Source organism: Cetorhinus maximus, chromosome 3 (assembly GCF_964194155.1).
Source record: "Cetorhinus maximus chromosome 3, sCetMax3.hap1.1, whole genome shotgun sequence".
Taxonomy (NCBI): domain Eukaryota; kingdom Metazoa; phylum Chordata; class Chondrichthyes; order Lamniformes; family Cetorhinidae; genus Cetorhinus; species Cetorhinus maximus.
The window spans coordinates 59,947,502-59,965,257 of NC_135881.1; the positions used below are offsets into that span (position 1 = coordinate 59,947,502).

At 43.2% G+C, this 17,756-nt stretch overlaps 1 protein-coding gene across 1 annotated transcript in view; it reads right to left on the reverse strand.

The window, feature by feature from the left end:
- Nucleotides 1-511: 511 nt before the first annotated feature.
- The window catches only part of fam171a1 (family with sequence similarity 171 member A1), a 204,953-nt gene continuing 187,708 nt past the window's right edge, over nucleotides 512-17,756 (reverse strand). The window contains exons 6-8 of the mRNA XM_078538451.1: nucleotides 4,497-4,613; nucleotides 4,066-4,189; nucleotides 512-3,276 (exon numbers count right to left, since the gene is read on the reverse strand). Of these exons, the coding sequence (XP_078394577.1) occupies nucleotides 1,683-3,276; nucleotides 4,066-4,189; nucleotides 4,497-4,613 (1,835 nt within the window). The 3' untranslated portion in view covers nucleotides 512-1,682. The remainder of the gene's footprint in view (nucleotides 3,277-4,065; nucleotides 4,190-4,496; nucleotides 4,614-17,756) is intronic.

The window sequence follows — 17,756 nt, forward strand, 5'->3', positions numbered from 1 at the left end:
CTGCAGGTTGCCCCCAGACTACTCAAATGCATCAAACACCAACATATGCTGCAGGGAGAACCCATCTTCTCCTCAACCACTAAGGCTGATGTAAGCATGGTCACTATATGTTTTCCCACCCAGCGTGCTCCAAATGCCCAATGCAGTAACGACACAAAGGCGTGGGGGAGGGTTGCGGGGATCGGGGGGAGGCTCAAAGGCTAAGGCTACCTGCTGGGTCAAATGGCTAAGGCTGGCATGGTACTCACCCTTCCAGAGCACAAAAAATCATTGAAGCGCTTGTGGCACTGCGTTCTGGTGCACCGCACAGCATCATGGGAGCTTACAGCCTCCGCCACCTCCTGCCACGCCTGCCTGGTGACGTGGGGGGCCCTGCTCCTCCCATCCTCCGGAGACAAGACCTGCCCACCCGTCAAATGCAAAATTCTGCCCTATGTATTTAATGAAAGGTATATAAAAGGACTAAAAAAAGACTAACTGGGAAACTTTTCAAAAAATAAATACAAGAAAGTTCAGCTTTTACCCAAGATTTATTTTGAATAATTAGCTTTATAGAAACAAGCAACCAATCCAAAAGGTTGTACAGAAAAGGAATCCTGGCACTGTAAAATGATACAGAAGGATGAAATGTTGGCTTAAACACACTGATCACTCAGTCTTGACCACTTTATTATCTCAGATTGGAAAGACATTGGGAATGCTAGCAATTAAAATATTCAACTGCAGCCAAACATACAATATATACAGAACATCCAGTCATGGCTACTTTCTTCATGTCTCTGTAAAAGTTCTCTAATCTACCTGTAGTTCAACAGCAAAACCAGTAATACAATACACGTTACTATCTACAGTATACTGTTGTATTTTAAGCATGACAAAAAAGCACAACTGGTTGATAATTGCATGCAAATCAATAAGGAACTGTCAAAAAACTGACAATTATGAAAAGCAGGATTTCAAGAGTCCAGAGACAAGAACTATTGAAATAGGGTTTGTTTAGTGGAAAACATGAAGGCACTTGGAGAATACCGGACCAGATTTTTTTTTTAAAAAAGAGGACAGTTTGGTTTTAATCAGTGGCTTGTGCCATCACTGAGTATGGTCATTCACAGCATACTGGTAGCTAAATGCTCTAACAATATTAAGTCTAATGGAATAAACAATCTTAAAGAAAATAGTTTACAACAAATATTAGACGTGACAAGTAATTTAAGCAACATAATTTTAAAAGCAGCAATGCATAGCCTTTCTTTCAAATATTCTATAATTGTGGACATAGTATTTATGTTTCCCCTTTAATACACTATTACAGTATAATTCTGGCAAATAAGTTGAAACCCATCAACTGCCACCACTACTGGGATATTCAGGTAAAATATCTGGCATGAAATTGATTATTTCATACAATAGATCATTTATGGCAAAAATAAATTTGAAGTTATTGTCTTTCTATAATCATCTGGCTGTCTCATAGGCCTTCATTTGAGCAACAAATGCTTGGAAAACTCTCTGAACTTTTTCCAATAATATCTGAAAGACCAGCACAGCATTCACAGTTCCTTTGAAATATATTCATGATTTTTCCTCTTTCAAATATCTCAAATTTTCACAACTGAACAAGCACGTTCATAAAATATTTGGCAACCTATTTTTTACTCCAGTGAGAGTAAACCTGTAAGTGATTATTTCAAATTAAAAGCCATTAAAGGTCTTTCCTCCCGTTTCTGCCAAGGGCTTTTTTTATCCTCGTCTTGGTCTTCAGTGCTGTCATTGTCATCATTCTCATTGATTTGATCATTGTCATTAATACGGTCATTTTCATTATTCATCATTTTATCATCAGTATCAGCATTCTCTGTCTGTTGTGGATTAGTTGGAAGACACTCCTCAACTTCTTCAATTCTCTGTATGTTTTCATTCTGTAAGCCTACAGTTGTGCCACTATCTCTTTCAGCTGACCCATCCACTAGCGGCTTCATCGAAGTGTCCTCTGGGCTGCAGACAGCTGTCCCACTTTCACTACCACTCTGCTCCATGTCATCCACGTATACCAGCCTTGTGTACGTCATACTGCCAGAAAGATTCCGTTCTCGTGCTTCTTTTCCTTTTCGGGAAGGTTTTGGTTCATTCATGTCCACACCAGAATCCAAACTTGCATCATTGCTCCCATTTTTTCCAGCTTTCTGTAAGTCAATGTAAGAATGTCTAACCTGGGCGTTTGCACGGCCATCTAGGGAAACAAACCAAGCTCGAGGGTGAGGGAGAGGCTTCCCTCCAGCTAGTTCCAGCAGTGCTTTTTCTGTAAAGAGTTGGACTTCTCCATTCATCTGAGCCATTGCAGCTTCACTTAGTGATGCTGGGATGGATACAGATTCTGACATGGTGGATGATTGTGGACTCCAATCTCCACCTTCTGTTTCCTGAAGCTGCTGCTGCGATAAAGTTTGTGGTGTCACTTGCTGTTGCTGTTGAGAATGTGGGTGCACCTGTTGGTGAGAAATAGAAAGCTCTGCCTGTAACCTTTCCAACTCTAGCTGTTGTTCTGCTGGTGCAGTCAAAGGCTGCCCCAAGGACGGATAATCCATAGGCAACTTCATATAATGGGCAGGAATGACCAATGTAGGTAGCACTTTTCTATAAACATTGTCATTCACCTCATCTGCTGAACTGCAACAGAGCAACTGGCCTGGCTGAGGAAAAGAGGTTGGTCTTTCAAGATGGTCAACTGACCGGGACATCATGTAATCAGTTGTTTTTCTATCCACTTTTTGTGCTTTGTCAGGAACATATGTCAGTTGATAATCTGGTTCTCGGATACTACTTTTACTGTCAGTGGTAAGAAGGCTTATTGAAGCCTGAACTTCTTTATCTCTTTTATCCAGTAATGGCTGGGAAGCAATTGAATTGTAGCTTTTTCTATAGTCTTCTCTCATAGGAGATTCAAAATCCTCAGAAACATCAATTGATCTGGTTTTTTTGAGGTGATAGTTACTAGGAGGGGACCTACAATAGTCTTCCTTTAAGGTCTCTCTCAAAGATGGGTCTTTATGCAAAATTAATTCTTCTCTAGAACTGAATTCTCGTGAAGTACTATATGAGGGCTTCAGCATTGGTGTATGAACATCTGCCTCTCCATTGGCTGATACCAGTTCCATGTGGACTGCACTAATTAAGTTGAGGTGAGACATGGAAGTTGCTTGGTCCTTCTTAGAACTGTCTAATGCAGAAGGCAGCTGAATTTTCCTATGGTGTTGACGGGGTTTTAAGCATTTCCTCCTGTTAGAAAAATGAGTGGGGTGGAAAGGAAACAATATTTCAGGTTGTATTGGAAATAACTTTACATAACAAAAATAAAGTTTAACCTGAAATGTGTTTAAGAATAAACTAAATACATCAAAGGTTTTCCTTGAAAAGTTACCTGGCAATTTAAAAAGCAACTAGTGATTACTTAAATAAACTCATTTGCAATGGCTATATTTTAGCTCTTTATACTTTGCAAACACAAATCTAATAGCATTAAACAGATATACTTGGTAAGTAAACAAATCCCAATCACCACAAAAACATTTGTTGCAACAGACAATGCAAAAAAGTTCCACACATTTTCTTTAAAAAAAAAACTCTCAAAGAACATCTCCAGGGCTGTAAAATGCTCCCAATAGTTTTCCTTTTTAATTATAATTGAGATTTTTGTACTAATGCTAAAATTTTCACATCAACTGTGTTTACTATAATGAATAAACTTGTTCCAATAAAGCTTTTTTGTTACAAAAAAAAATTATCATTGTTTCTCCACTATGTATTTTAATCTCCCAATCCAAACACAGTTTCTCAACCGACAGATGCTTCCTTGAAAGCATGGTTGAGATTGGGAACTCAATGGAGAATCACAGCATGGAGCAATTTCCTACTAAATTGTGGTACAACATATTGGATAAAATACATTAATATAACTGAAGACTAAAAATTCTTTAGATAATAAAAAAAAGACCTCATCCTTTGGAAATGGATTATTTTGAGGTGCTCTGCTTTAGTTTTGGAAAGTATTTTCCTTTGAAAGGTTACCTGCAATAATAGATGAGTAAGCAAAGCAGGACCAGCAGAATGACAGTCATCCCTCCAAGGATGGCCAACAGGAAGGCTGTATGATAGACAGAGAAGTCACTGGCTCCAACAGGACCCATATTACCTGAAATACACAAATTAAATCATATCAAATAGCTTCTTACTTTGGTTGAGATGCATAATTTAGCAAACATCACTAGAGTACATTTATGAGGGAGACAGCATGCCCTTTCTACTGTATATGTAAAATTGAAAAAAAGTCTATTCACTATAAAGTACTTCGAAAAGTAGCACCGATACTTATCAACCATCTTCATTTTCAATATCGTTCAAATGTCAATACAGTACTTCAGTGTTCTAGTCCATTACTTTCAAGCCCCACCATCTATATTTATCCTCAAACATGGCTACAATTCTCCCAAATGATTTACCTGGGCTTTGAGGGGACATGGCTGCGACCCAGTAACCCAACTGTGGAGCGAAGTATGTCCAAGTGAGATAGTCCCCTTCTCTTTGTACAAGGCCCAATCCACTCTTTAACCAAGCACCTAAAGAAACAGTAATCAAAAAGGAAACTTTGATTCAAATTATAGTCACATTTATTCCAAAAATAATTTACTTTATTAAGCTAATACTTGAAAATTGGGCACCCTTGTAAAGAAACACACCCAATTTGCTCTAATAATTTAAAAGGAACCAATGTTGTTTTTATTGGCGGTGAAAAGGTGGGTGGAAAACAGTATTTTGAAAATTTGTCTTCTCAGCAGCTTCTTCTCTTACTTCAGATATGGCATTATAGTCTGTGTGAGATCCAGCTTAACATAAATCATTAAATAAAGGCAATTCAACATCTATTTTGTAACTGAAGTGAATACTTCATATAGATTATTTCTCATCACTTATATTTGCCAATCTCAATTGTTCAAAAATGCTTCACTTTTGTGCAAACCTCTCGCCAATCACTAGAGGGCACATATGCATAGTACATACACTGTATAAAAGAACAAGAATGTATTGTTCGCATTTCTTGATAATTAAGGCCAAATACCAAATCAAGGTAGCTGCACAACCGTTTGTTCAACATTCAAAACCACAAGATATTCTCAAGCGAGCAAAGGGTATATGGGCGATGCACGCAGTCAACAAGACAAACCAAGCTTGAAAAAGGATACCTTGCAAGTCTTCTTCCTAGCCCTTCCATGAAATAAGCACAGCCGCCTACCGATATTAAAATTTGCTCTCAATTATACATTTAGCAGATTTGTACAAGGTTAATATCAGGAGGCCACAGCTCCGATATCAGATTGCAATATAACTCTCACCAGTGCATTATATAGCATTTCCATAAATAAGTGTGACCTTTCTCAATATATTTATCTTTAATGTTGTAATGCAATACCTTATGATGCAGCATATAAAAACCCATAGCTATGAATGTTTGGAATACAGGTGTCACTCTTAGTGATCGATCAATTGTCCATTGTGACTGATTTGTCAGTTTGATTAGTTGCTCAAAATGCAATCATTATAGAGGACAACATGAATTAATTCTATGAAAACATATCCTTGTCAGTGATACTTGAACACAAGGGTAATTAATTTTGCTTTGTTCTGGATTTATGTTACAGGACTGTTTTCATGTTACAAAGTTACTAAAATAGCAAACGTTCATGCCTTGAAATCATTCATTCATTACTCCGCATCCCCTTCTCCATTACTAAATTATTTGAAGAAGACTGTACCATGTGGACAGAAACAATTGAGGACCTTTAAAAATACTGGGTGGGACCCAGATGCAGAAGTCTCACCCCCATTTCCATAAGATTGCATTTTTGTGGGCAGGGGAAAGGGGGCAGTGTATGATTCACACAGGAGGGAAACCTGAACACAGCAGGGCCATTTGGACTTAGGGCCAAGATCTCACAGATCCCAGTTTTGCTGTTTACCTTAAATCATAGCATGGGAGTCACAAATTGACGGAGCAGGCGTAAATTCTCTTGAAAGACATATAAGATCTGCTTAAGTGCTGTGGTCTGAAGTTTTTTTTAAATCCTATGCTCCTTAAACATGAAAAATACAAGTTCAAGCTGTCAGTGAGTTTAAAAAAACCCAGCTGGACTGCTTTGATTAATAGGCCATTTGGTAATGCCATTTCAATAGCTGTCCTAATTGATATTTCCCAGAAGGTTATTAGTTCATTATGAATGTTTGGCCGAGTTTCAGAGGCTACAATTATCTCAGCAGGGGATTTCGGGTTCGCAGTTTGATCCACAGTTTAAAGAGGCGATGAAAGGATTAGCTGTCTTTGATGTGGACTTTGATCAGAAATTTGCTTTTTTTTTAAAATAAGAGATTAACCACTTGAGGAGATTTAAAACATTTGAATGGGTTGCACGATTTAGGGTTATTTGTATGAGAGAGATCTGTATTTAATGGTTAGCATTTTTTTTTCATCCCTGCATGGCTCCACAGGTCTGCCCATAGTGGATACTGGGTGAGGTTGGATGGGGTATATGAGGGGGCATGAGTTGACATGGAGGTAGTATGGGGTTACGGGCGTCATAGGGGTGGATGGGGGGGGTGGGGGGCGTCATGAGTTGGCATGCAGGGGCCACAGTGGGATGGCATGGGGTGTGACAGAGTGTGAGGGGTCAGGGCTAGAGGGTCTAACCACTTCTAAAACAACTGGGACAAAGTCCCAGAGAACGGAGGCGGGACACCTAACCAGCCCGCTTCAGCACTCACCCAAGCCCTTGGTCGCTTAGGATCTGCTTCCAGGGTTGTCCGGTATGACTCGATCCCACCTCTGGCTCCCTGGAGTGAAAAATTTAATCTAACAAAGCCCTTTAAACCCAGGTAGGTCTGTTGAGTGGATAACTTTTCCGACTTGATCTACCTGCCTCGATATTAACTACAAATGAAGGCACTTACTGCTCAGTTATCAATGAATCCATTGCTGCCTTATTAAAAACGCACATGACCAAAAAAAGAACCTCCATTACAAGCTAGAGCAGCAAAAATACATGCATTGTGATGCTCAATTTGAGTCCCACCAGGGCCACTCAGCTCATGACCCCATTACAGCCTTGGTTCAAACACGGACATAAGAGCTGAACTCCAGAGGTGAGGCGAGCGTGACTGCCCTTGACATCAAGGCAGCATTTGACCGAGTGTGGCATCAAGGAGCCCTAGCAAAACTGGAGTCAATAGGAATCGGGGAAAACTCTCCGCTGGTTGAAGTCATACCTAGCAGAAAGAAACATGGTTGTAGGAGGCCAGTCATCTCAGCTCCAGGAAATCACTGGAGGTGTTCCTCAGGGTAGTGTCCGAGGCCCAACCATCTTCAGCTGCTTCATCAATGACCTTCCTTCCATCATAAGGTCAGAAGTGGGAATGTTCACTGACGATTACACAATGTTCAATACCATCCGCGACGACTCAGATACTGAAGTAGTCTGTGTCCAAATGCAGCAAGACCTGGACAGTATCCAGGCTTGCGCTGACAAGCGGAAAGTAACATTTGCGCCACACAAGTGCCAGGCAATGACCATCTCCAACAAGAGACCATCTCCAACCATTGCCCCTTGACATCCAATGGCACTCCCATCACTGAATCCCCCACAATCAATATCCTGGGGGGTCACCATTGACCAGAAACTGAACTGGACTAGCCATATAAATACTGTGGCTACAAGAGCAAGTCAGAGTTTAGGAATCCTGTTACGAGTATCTCACCACCTGACTCCCTGAAGCCTGTTCACAATCTACAAGGCACAAGTCAGGAGTGTGATGGACTACCCTCCCCTTGCCTGGATGAGTGCAGCTCCAACAACACTCAAGAAGCTTAACACCATCCAGGACAAAGCAGCCCGCTTGATTGGCACCCCTTCCACAAACATTCACTTCCTCGACCACCAATGCACAGTAGCAGCAATGTGTACCATCTACAAGATGCACTGCAGAAACACACCAAGGGTCCTTTGACAGTACCTTCCAAACCCACAACCACTACCACTGAGAAGGACAAGGGCAGCAGATACACGGGAACTCCACCACTTGGAAGTTCCCCTCCAAGCCACTCACCATCCTGACTTGGAAATATATTGCCATTGCCTCACTGCCGTTTGGTCAAAATCCTGGAACTCCCTCCCTAACAACACTGTGGATGTACCTACACCTTCTCTATGCCTCGGCTAACAAAGGCAAGTATCCCATATACCTTCTTAACCACCTTATCTATCTGTGCTGCTGCTTCAAGCTCTGGACTGAAAGCTCTTTCATCACAGCTTTCTTTCTGAATGGAAACACTTGCATTTTCTATGTACCTGTTCCATGTTTTTTCCCACCTACAAAGATATACATATAAGTTTCTGAGATATCATTGGAAGAGGTTGCTTTTTGAAGTTCAATAACACAAATGGTTCACTTGCCCATAATTTTATTACCCTCAAATAACCTTGCGTTTTGCAAAGATCTAATGTATCAATACCGATGTTTTTACAAGAATCCTACACCACAGGCACTGCTGCAGTTCAAGAAGGCAGCTCACCACCACCTTCTCAAGGGCAATTAGGTATAGGCAATAAATGCTGGCCAGTGAAGCCCACGTCCCTTAAATGAATTTAAAAAAAGGAAATAAACTGTATAAGTTATAAACGTTCAGGGAAACCAATTCTGTTAAATTCACAATTTGTATTGTAAATGACTAATGACATCCAGTAAACCGACAGAACGTTTTGATGCAATGCAGAGATGAGCTTCCAGTGGGAGTGTGGAACAAAGTAGAATAGTCACCTCTAAGGAAATGCAGATCCTTGCTAAATGGTTCTTTAATGTCCCTCAAGTAATATCAATGATAGAGAACATTACTAGCTGAACCGTGACTGCAGTTTCTTGTATAAATGTCAGTATTGATACATTAGGTCTTTGCAAAAAGCAAGGTTATTTGAGGGTAATAAAATTATGGGCAAGTGAGCCAATTATGGCATTGAACCTAACAGCTTCAAAAGCAACCTCTTCCAATGATATCTTAGAAACTTAGAGCATGTATATTTTTGTAGGTGGGAAAAACATGGAACAGGTACATAGAAAATGCACTCCACTCTATTTCCACTCCATTCAGAAAAAAAACTGTGAAGAAAGCTTTCAGTTCAGAGCTTGAAGCAGCAGAACAGGTAAATAAGGTGGTTAAGAAGGCATTTTTTTTTTGTTCACTCACGGGATGTGGACATTGCTGGCTGGGCCAGCATTTATTGCCCATCCCTCGTTGCCCTTGTGAAGGTGGTGGTGAGCTGCCTTCTTGAACCACTGCAGTCCATGTGGTGTAGACACCCACAGTGCTGTTAGGAAGGGAGTTCCAGGATTTTGACCCAGTGACAGTGAAGGAACGGTGATATATTTCCAAGACAGGATGGTGAGTGACTTGGAGGGGAACTTCCAGGTGGTGGTGTTCCCATCTAGCTGCTGCCCTTGTCCTTCTAGATGGTAGTGGTCGTGGGTTTGGAAGGTGCTGTCAAAGGAGCCTTGGTGAATTCCTGCAGTGCATCTTGTAGATGGTACACACTGCTCTCTACTGTGTGTCAGTGGTGGAGAGGGTGAATGTTTGTGAAAGGGGTGCCAAACAAGTGGGCTGCTTTGTCCTGGACAGTGTCAAGCTTCTTGAGTGTTGTGGGAGCTGTACTCATCCAGGCAAGTGGGGAGTATTCCATCACACTCCTGACTTGTGCCTTGTAGATGGTGGGCAGGCTTTGGGGAGTCAGGAAGTGGGTTACTCTTCGCACAATTCCTAGCCTCTGACCTGCTTTCGTAGCCACAGTATTTAGATGGCTAATCCAGTTCAGTTTCTGGTCAATGGTAACCCCCAGAATGTTGATAGTGGGGGATTCAGTGATGGTAATGCCATTGAGCATCAAGGGGTGATGGTTGGATTCTCCTTTGTTGGAGGTGGTCATTGCCTGGTACTTGTGTGGCGCGAATGTTACTTGCCACTTGTCAGTGCAAGCCTGGATATTGTCCAGGTCTTGCTGCATTTGGACATGGATTGCTTCAGTATCTGAGGAGTCGTGAATGGTGCTGAACATCGTGCAATCATCAGTGAACATCCCCACTCCTGAAGTATGATGGAAGGAAGGTCATTGATGAAGCAGCTGAAGGTGGTTGGGCAGAGGACACTACTCTGAGACACTCCTGCAGTGATGTTCTGGAGCTGAGATGACTGACCTCCAACAACCACAACCATCTTCCTTTGTGCTAGGCATGACTCCAACCAGTGGAGCGTTTCTCCACCCCCCCGCCCCCCAATTCCCATTGACTCCAGTTTTGCCAAGTCTCCTTGATGCCACACCCAGTCAAATGCTGCCTTGATGCCAAGGGCCGTCACTCTTGCCTCATATCAGGAATTCAGCTCTTTTGTCCATGTTTGAAGGCTATAATGAGGTCATGAGCTGAGTGGCCCTGGCTGAACACAAACTGGGCATCAGTGAGCAGGTTATTGCTAAGCATGTGCCTCTGCAGTATCTAGTGCCTTCCGGCGTTTCTTGATATCACGTGGAGTGAATTGTATTGGCTGAAGACTGGCAGCTAAATAGTTGGGGACCTCTGGAGCAGGCCGAGATGGATCATCCACTCGGTACTTCTGGCTGAAGATTGTAGTGAATGCTTCAACCGATCTTTTGCACTGTTGTGCTGGGCTCCTGCATCGTTGAGGATGGGGATATTTGTGCAGCCTCCTCCTCCAGTGAGTTGTTTAACTATCCACCACCATTCATGACTGGATATGGCAAGACTGCAGAGCTTAGATCTGATTTGTTGGTTGTGGGATCGCTTAGCTCTGTCTATCACTTGCTGCTTACGCTGTTTGGCATGCAAATAGTCCTGCATTACAGCTTCACCAGGTTGACACCTCATTTTTAAGTATGCCTGGCATACCCTCCTGCACTCTTCATTGAACCAGGGTTGATCACCTGGCTTGATGGTAATGGTAGAGTGGGGGATATGCCGGACATGAGGTTACAGATTGCGTTCAAGTACAATTCTGCTGCTGCTGATGGCACACAGCACCTCATGGGTGCCCAGTTGCTAGATCTGTTGGAAATCTATCCCATTTAGCATGGTGGTTGTGCCACACAACACGATGGAGGGTATCCTCAATATGATGGCGGGACTTTGTCTCCACAATGGCTGTGCGATGGTCACTCCTACCGATACTGTCATGGACAAATGCATCTGCAGCAGGCAAGTTGGTGAGGATGAGGTCAACTATGTTTTTCCCTCTTGTAGGTTCCCTCACCACCTGCCACTGACCCAGTCTAGCAGCTATGGCATTTAGGACTCGGTTAGCTTTGTCATAAGGCCATAAGACATAGGAGCAGAAATTAGGCCATTCGGCCCATCGAGTCTGCTCCGCCATTCAATCATGGCTGTTAAGTTTCTAAACCCCATTCTCCTGCCTTCTCCCCGTAACCTTTGATCCCCTTACCAATCAAGAACCTATCTATCTCAGTCTTAAATACACTCAATGACCTGGCCTCCACAGCCTTCTGTGGCAATGAATTCCATAGATTCACCACTCTCTGGCTAAAGAAGTTTCTCCTCATCTCTGTTCTAAAAGGTCTTCCCTTTACTCTGAGGCTGTGCCCTCGGGTCCTAGTCTCTCCTACTAATGGAAACATCTTCCCCACGTCCACTCTATCCAAGCCTTTCAGTATTCTGTAAGTTTCAATCAGATCCCCCTCATCCTTCTAAACTCCATCGAATATAGACCCAGAGTCTTCAAACGTTCCTCATATGTTAAGCCTTTCATTCCTGGGATCGTTCTCGTGAACCTCCTCTGGACCCTCTCCAGGGCCAGCACATCCTTCCTGAGATACGGGGCCCAAAATTCCTCACAATATTCTAAATGTGGTCTGACCAGAGCCTTATAAAGCCTCAGCAGCACATCCCTGCTTTTATATTCTAGTCCTCTCGAAATAAATGCCAACATTGCATTTGCCTTCCTAACTACTGACTCAACCTGCAAGTTAACCTTAAGAGAATCCTGGACTAGGATTCCCAAGTCCCTTTGCACTCCAGATTTCTGAATTCTCTCCCCATTTAGAAAATGGTCTATGCCTCTATTCTTCCTACCAAAGTGCATGACCTCACACTTCCCCACATTGTATTCCATTCTTTGCCCATTCTCCTAACCTGTCCAAATCCTTCTGCAGCCTCCCCGCCTCCTCAATACTACCTGTCCCTCCACCTATCTTTGTGTCATCTGCAAACTTAGCCAGGATGCCCTCAGTTCCTTCATCTAGATCATTAAGGTATAAAATGAAAAGTTGTGGTCCCAACACTGACGCCTGCGGAACTCCACTGGTCACCATCCTGAGAAGGACCCCCTTATCCCCACTCTCTGTCTTCTGCCAGACAGCCAATCTTCTATCCATGCTAGTACCTTGCCTCTAACACCATGGGCTCTTATCTTACTGAGCAGCCTCCTGTGCGGCACCTTGTCAAAGGCCTTCTGGAAGTCCAAGTAGATAACATCCATTGGCTCTCCTTTGTCTAACCTGCCCATTACCTCCTCAAAGAATTCTAACAGATTTGTCAGGCATGACCTCCCCTTGATGAAACCATGCTGACTTTGCCCTATTTTATCATGCACTTCCAAGTATTCTGAAATCTCATCCTTAATAATGGACTCTAAAATCTTACCAACGACCGAGGTCAGGCTAACCGGCCTGTAATTTCCCGTCTTATGCCTCACTCCCTTCTTAAACAGGGGGGTTACATTAGCGATTTTCCAGTCCTCTGGGATCCTCCCTGACTCCAGTGATTCCTGAAAGATCACCACTAACGCCTCCACTATCTCTTCAGCTATCTCCTTCAGAACTCTGGGGTGTAATCCATCTGGCCCAGGTGATTTATCCACCTTCAGACCTTTCAGTTTTCCTAGCACCTTCTCCTTGGTAATGGCCACCATACTCACCTCTGCCCCCCGACTCTCTTGAACTTTGGGGATGTTACTCGTGTCTTCCACCATGAAGACTGACGCAAAGTACCTATTCAGTTCCTCTGCCATTCCTTTATTCCCCACTACTACTTCTCCAGTGTCATTTTCCAGCAGTCCAATGTCCACTTTTGCCTCTCTCTTACCCTTTATATATCTAAAAAAACTCTTGTAATCTTCTTTTATATCACTGGCTAGTTTACCCTCATATTTAATCTTCTCCCTCCTTATTTCTTTTTTAGTTGTCCTCTGTTGGTTTTTGTAGGCCTCCCAATCCCCTGGTTTCCCATTGTTCTTCGCCGCATTGTATGCTTTCTCATTAGCTTTTATGCTGTCCCTGACTTTCCTTGTCAGCCATGGTTGCCTCGTCCTCCCTTTAGTATGCTTCTTCTTCCTAGGGACGCATTTTTGCTGTGTCTCCCAAATTACTCCCAGAAACTCCTGCCATTGCTGTTCCACTGTCTTTCCTGCTAGGCTCATCTCCCAGTCAACTCTGGCCAGCTCCTCCCTCATGCCTCTGTAGTTGCCTTTATTCAACTGTAATACCGTTACATCTGATTCCACCTCTTTCCTCTCAAATTGCAGGGTAAATTCTATGATATTATGGTCACTTCCTCCTAAGGGTTCCTGCACCTTAAGCTCCCTTATCAAATTTGTCTCATTACACATCACTAAATCTAGAATTGCCTGTTGCCTAGTGGGCTCCACCACAAGCTGCTCCAAAAAGCCATCTCATAGACATTCCAGAAATTCCTTTTCTTGGGATCCACTACCAACCTGATTTTCCCAGTCTACCTGCATGTTGAAATCCCCCATGATCACTGTAACCTTGCCTTTCTTACATGCCTTTTCTATCTCCTGGTGTATCTTGTGCCCCACATCCTGACTACTGTTCGGAGGCCTGTATATAACTCCCATTATGGTTTTTTTACCTTTGCGGTTCCTCAACTCTACCCACACAGATTCTACATCATCTGACCCTACGTCATTTCTTGCTATCGATTTAATTTCATTTCTTACTAACAAAGCAACCCCACCCCCTCTGCCAACCTGCCTATCTTTTCGATAGGATGTATATCCTTGGATATTTAGCTCCCAGTCCTGATCCCCTTGCAGCCATGTCTCCGTGATGCCCACCACATCATACCTGCCAATTTCAATCTGCGCCACAAGCTCATTTACCTTATTTCGTATACTGTCAGTAGTGGTGCTACTGAGCTACTCTTGGTGATGGGCATTGAAGGCTCCATTCAGAGTACATTCTGTGCCCTTGCCACCCTCAGTGCTTCCTCCAAGTAGTCTTCAACATGGAGGTGCACTGATTCATTAGCTGAGGGCGGGTGGTAGGTGCTAATCAACAGGAGGTTTCCTTGCCCATGTTTGACCTGATGCCATGAGACCTCATGGGGTCCGGAGTCAAATTTAAGGACTCCCAGGGCAACTGTATATCACTGTGCCACCACCTCTGCTGGGCTTGTCCTTCCGTGGGACAGGATATAACCATGGATGGTGACGTTGGTATCTGGAACATTCTCTGTAAGGTGATTCCGTGAGGATGACTTATGTCAGGCTGTTGTTTGACTTGTCTGAGACAGCTCTCCTAATTTTGGCACTAGCTCCCAGATGTTAGTAAGGAGGACTTTGCAGGATCGACAGGGCTGAGATTGCCGTTGTCGTTTGCGGTTGATGCCAGGTAGTCTGTCCAGTTTCATTCCTTTTTTGTAACTTTGTAGCGGTTTGTTACAACTGAGTGGCTTGCCAGGCCATTTCAGAGGGCATGTAAGAGTCAACCACATTGCTGTGGGTCTGGAGTCACCAGACCAGATAAGGATGACAGGTTTCCCTCCCTATAGGACATCAGTGAACTAGATGGGTTTTGCAATGATCGACAATGGTTCCATGGTCATTGTTAGACTTTTAATTCCAGATGTTTATTGAACCAGCTGATGTGGTGGGATTCGAACCCGAGTCCCCAGAGCATTACCCTGGTCCAGCGACAATACCGCTACGCCACCACCTCCCCCACATGGGATACTTGTCTTTATTAGCTGGGGCATAGAATATAAGAGCAGGGAGGTTATGTTGGAGCTGTATAAAATGCTAGTTAGGCCACAGCTGGAGTACTGTGTGCAGTTCTGGTCGCTACGCTATAGGAAGGATGTGATTGCACTGGATAGGGTGCAGAGGAGATTCACCAGGATGTTGCCTGGGCTGGAGCGTTTCAGCTATGGAGAGAGACTGGATAAGCTAGGGTTGTTTTCCTTAGAGCAGAGAAGGCTGAGGGGGACCTGATAAGAGGGATACAAAATTATGAGGGGCATAGGTCAGGAAATAGGAAGAAACTTTTCTCCTTAGCTTAAATCGATGCCCTCTGGTTATTGACACCTGCACTAAGGGACAGAAGGTTTAGAGGGATTTTGAGGAAAAGTTTCTTTCACCTAGAGGGTGCTTGGAATCTGGAACACACTGCCTGAGGGAGTGGTAGAAGCTGGAACCCTCACAACATTTAAGAAGCACTTAGATGAGCATTTGAAATGCGATAGCATACAGGACGACTGCCATATGTTGGAAAACGGGATTAGAATAGGTAGGTGCTTGATGGCCAGCACGGACACGATGGGCCAAAAGGGCCTGTTTCTGCCCTGTATAATTCTATGACTTTAAAAAGACATTGTAAATGCGAGTTATGAAATAGATTCAGCCTATAGTAGCTGAAATAAGTCCCTTTGTCTCTGCATCAGAGTTTGGACAATGCAGAAAATGAATCAGAGGTTAAGATAGAAGCTAACCTCCCTTGCTCAACTTTGAGATGGAACCTGGAGATAAATTGGCAATCAGACCAAGCCAGGTTGTTTGTCCTATAAATTTATTCACTCTATGCAATTCTCTTCACGGTGTATATCTGGGCCCACATCTATTAGAAAATTTGGTTTCATGCACACAGTATTGACAGCTTTTCTGATAAGGCCTTCATGGAATAATTGAAGCTTATTTGTTTTCCAAAAAAGCAAACACTTTAATCTCTTCCAGAAAAGCTTGAGAGACTGCAAAAATGACGAGTAAAATTGCTAGCCAACAGCTATGATATTGCTTTTGAATAAAAATTCCTGGCCAATTATGAAAGTTTACTTTTACAAATCAGCAATTTTCTGAACCAGACGTAATCAGAATATAAATTGGTGAACAGAAAAGGACTTTAAATTCCAATCAAAATCATTGACACCAACTTTAAAAGAATGTGGAGAACTAAGAGATTTGTATTCAAAATTACAAGTTAATCCAGTGTGTAGATGATAAATTTTTGATTCAGAACATCAGGCTCCAACTATTAGCTGAATCTATGAATATAATACATAGTGTGGGTGTAGGTTATAGACCATAAGATAGGAGCAGAAATTAGGCCGTTTGGCCCAGAGTCTGCTCTGCTATTCAAGCATGGCTGATAAATTTCTCAACCCCATTCTCCCGCCTTCTCCCCGTAACCTTTGATCCCCATACCAATCAAGAACCCATCTATCTTGGTCTTAAATACACTCAATGACCTGGCCTCCACAGCCTTCTGTGGCAATGAATTCCATAGATTCACCACTCTCTGGCTAAAGAAGTTTCTCCTCATCTCTGTTCTAAAAGGTCTTCCCTTTACTCTGAGGCTGTGCCCTCAGGTCCTAGTCTCTCCTACTAATGGAAACATCTTCCCCACGTCCACTCTATCCAGGCCTTTCAGTATTCTGTAAGTTTCAATCAGATCCCCCCTCATCCTTCTAAACTCCATCGAGCATAGACCCAGAGTCTTCAAACGTTCCTCATATGTTAAGCCTTTCATTCCTGGGATCGTTCTCGTGAACCTCCTCTGGACCCTCTCCAGGGCCAGCACATCCTTCCTGAGATACGGGGCCCAAAATTCCTCACAATATTCTAAATGTGGTCTGACCAGAGCCTTATAAAGCCTCAGCAGCACATCCCTACTTTTATATTCTAGTCCTCTCGAAATAAATGCCAACATTGCATTTGCCTTCCTAACTACCGACTCAACCTGCAAGTTAACCTTAAGAGAATCCTGGACTAGGACTCCCAAGTCCCTTTGCACTCCAGATTTCTGAATTCTCTCCCCATTTAGAAAATAGTCTATGCCTCTATTCTTCCTACCAAAGTGCATGACCTCACACTTCCCCACATTGTATTCCATCTGCCACTTCTTTGCCCATTCTCCTAACCTGTCCAAATCCTTCTGCAGCCTCCCCGCCTCCTCAATACTACCTGTCCCTCCACCTATCTTTGTATCATCTGTAAACTTAGCCAGGATGCCCTCAGTTCCTTCATCTAGATCATTAATGTATAAAGTGAAAAGTTGTGGTCCCAACACTGACCCTTGCGGAACTCCACTAGTCTCCGGCTGCCATCCTGAGAAGGACCCCCTTATCCCCACTCTCTGTCTCCTGCCAGACAGCCAATCTTCTATCCATGCTAGTACCTTGCCTCTAACACCATGGGCTATCATCTTACTGAGCAGCCTCCTGTGCGGCACCTTTTCAAAGGCCTTCTGGAAGTCCAAGTAGATAACATCCATTGGCTCTCCTTTGTCTAACCTGCCCGTTACCTCCTCAAAGAATTCTAACAGATTTGTCAGGCATGACCTCCCCTTGATGAAATTATGCTGACTTTGCCCTATTTTACCATGCACTTCCAAGTATTCTGAAATCTC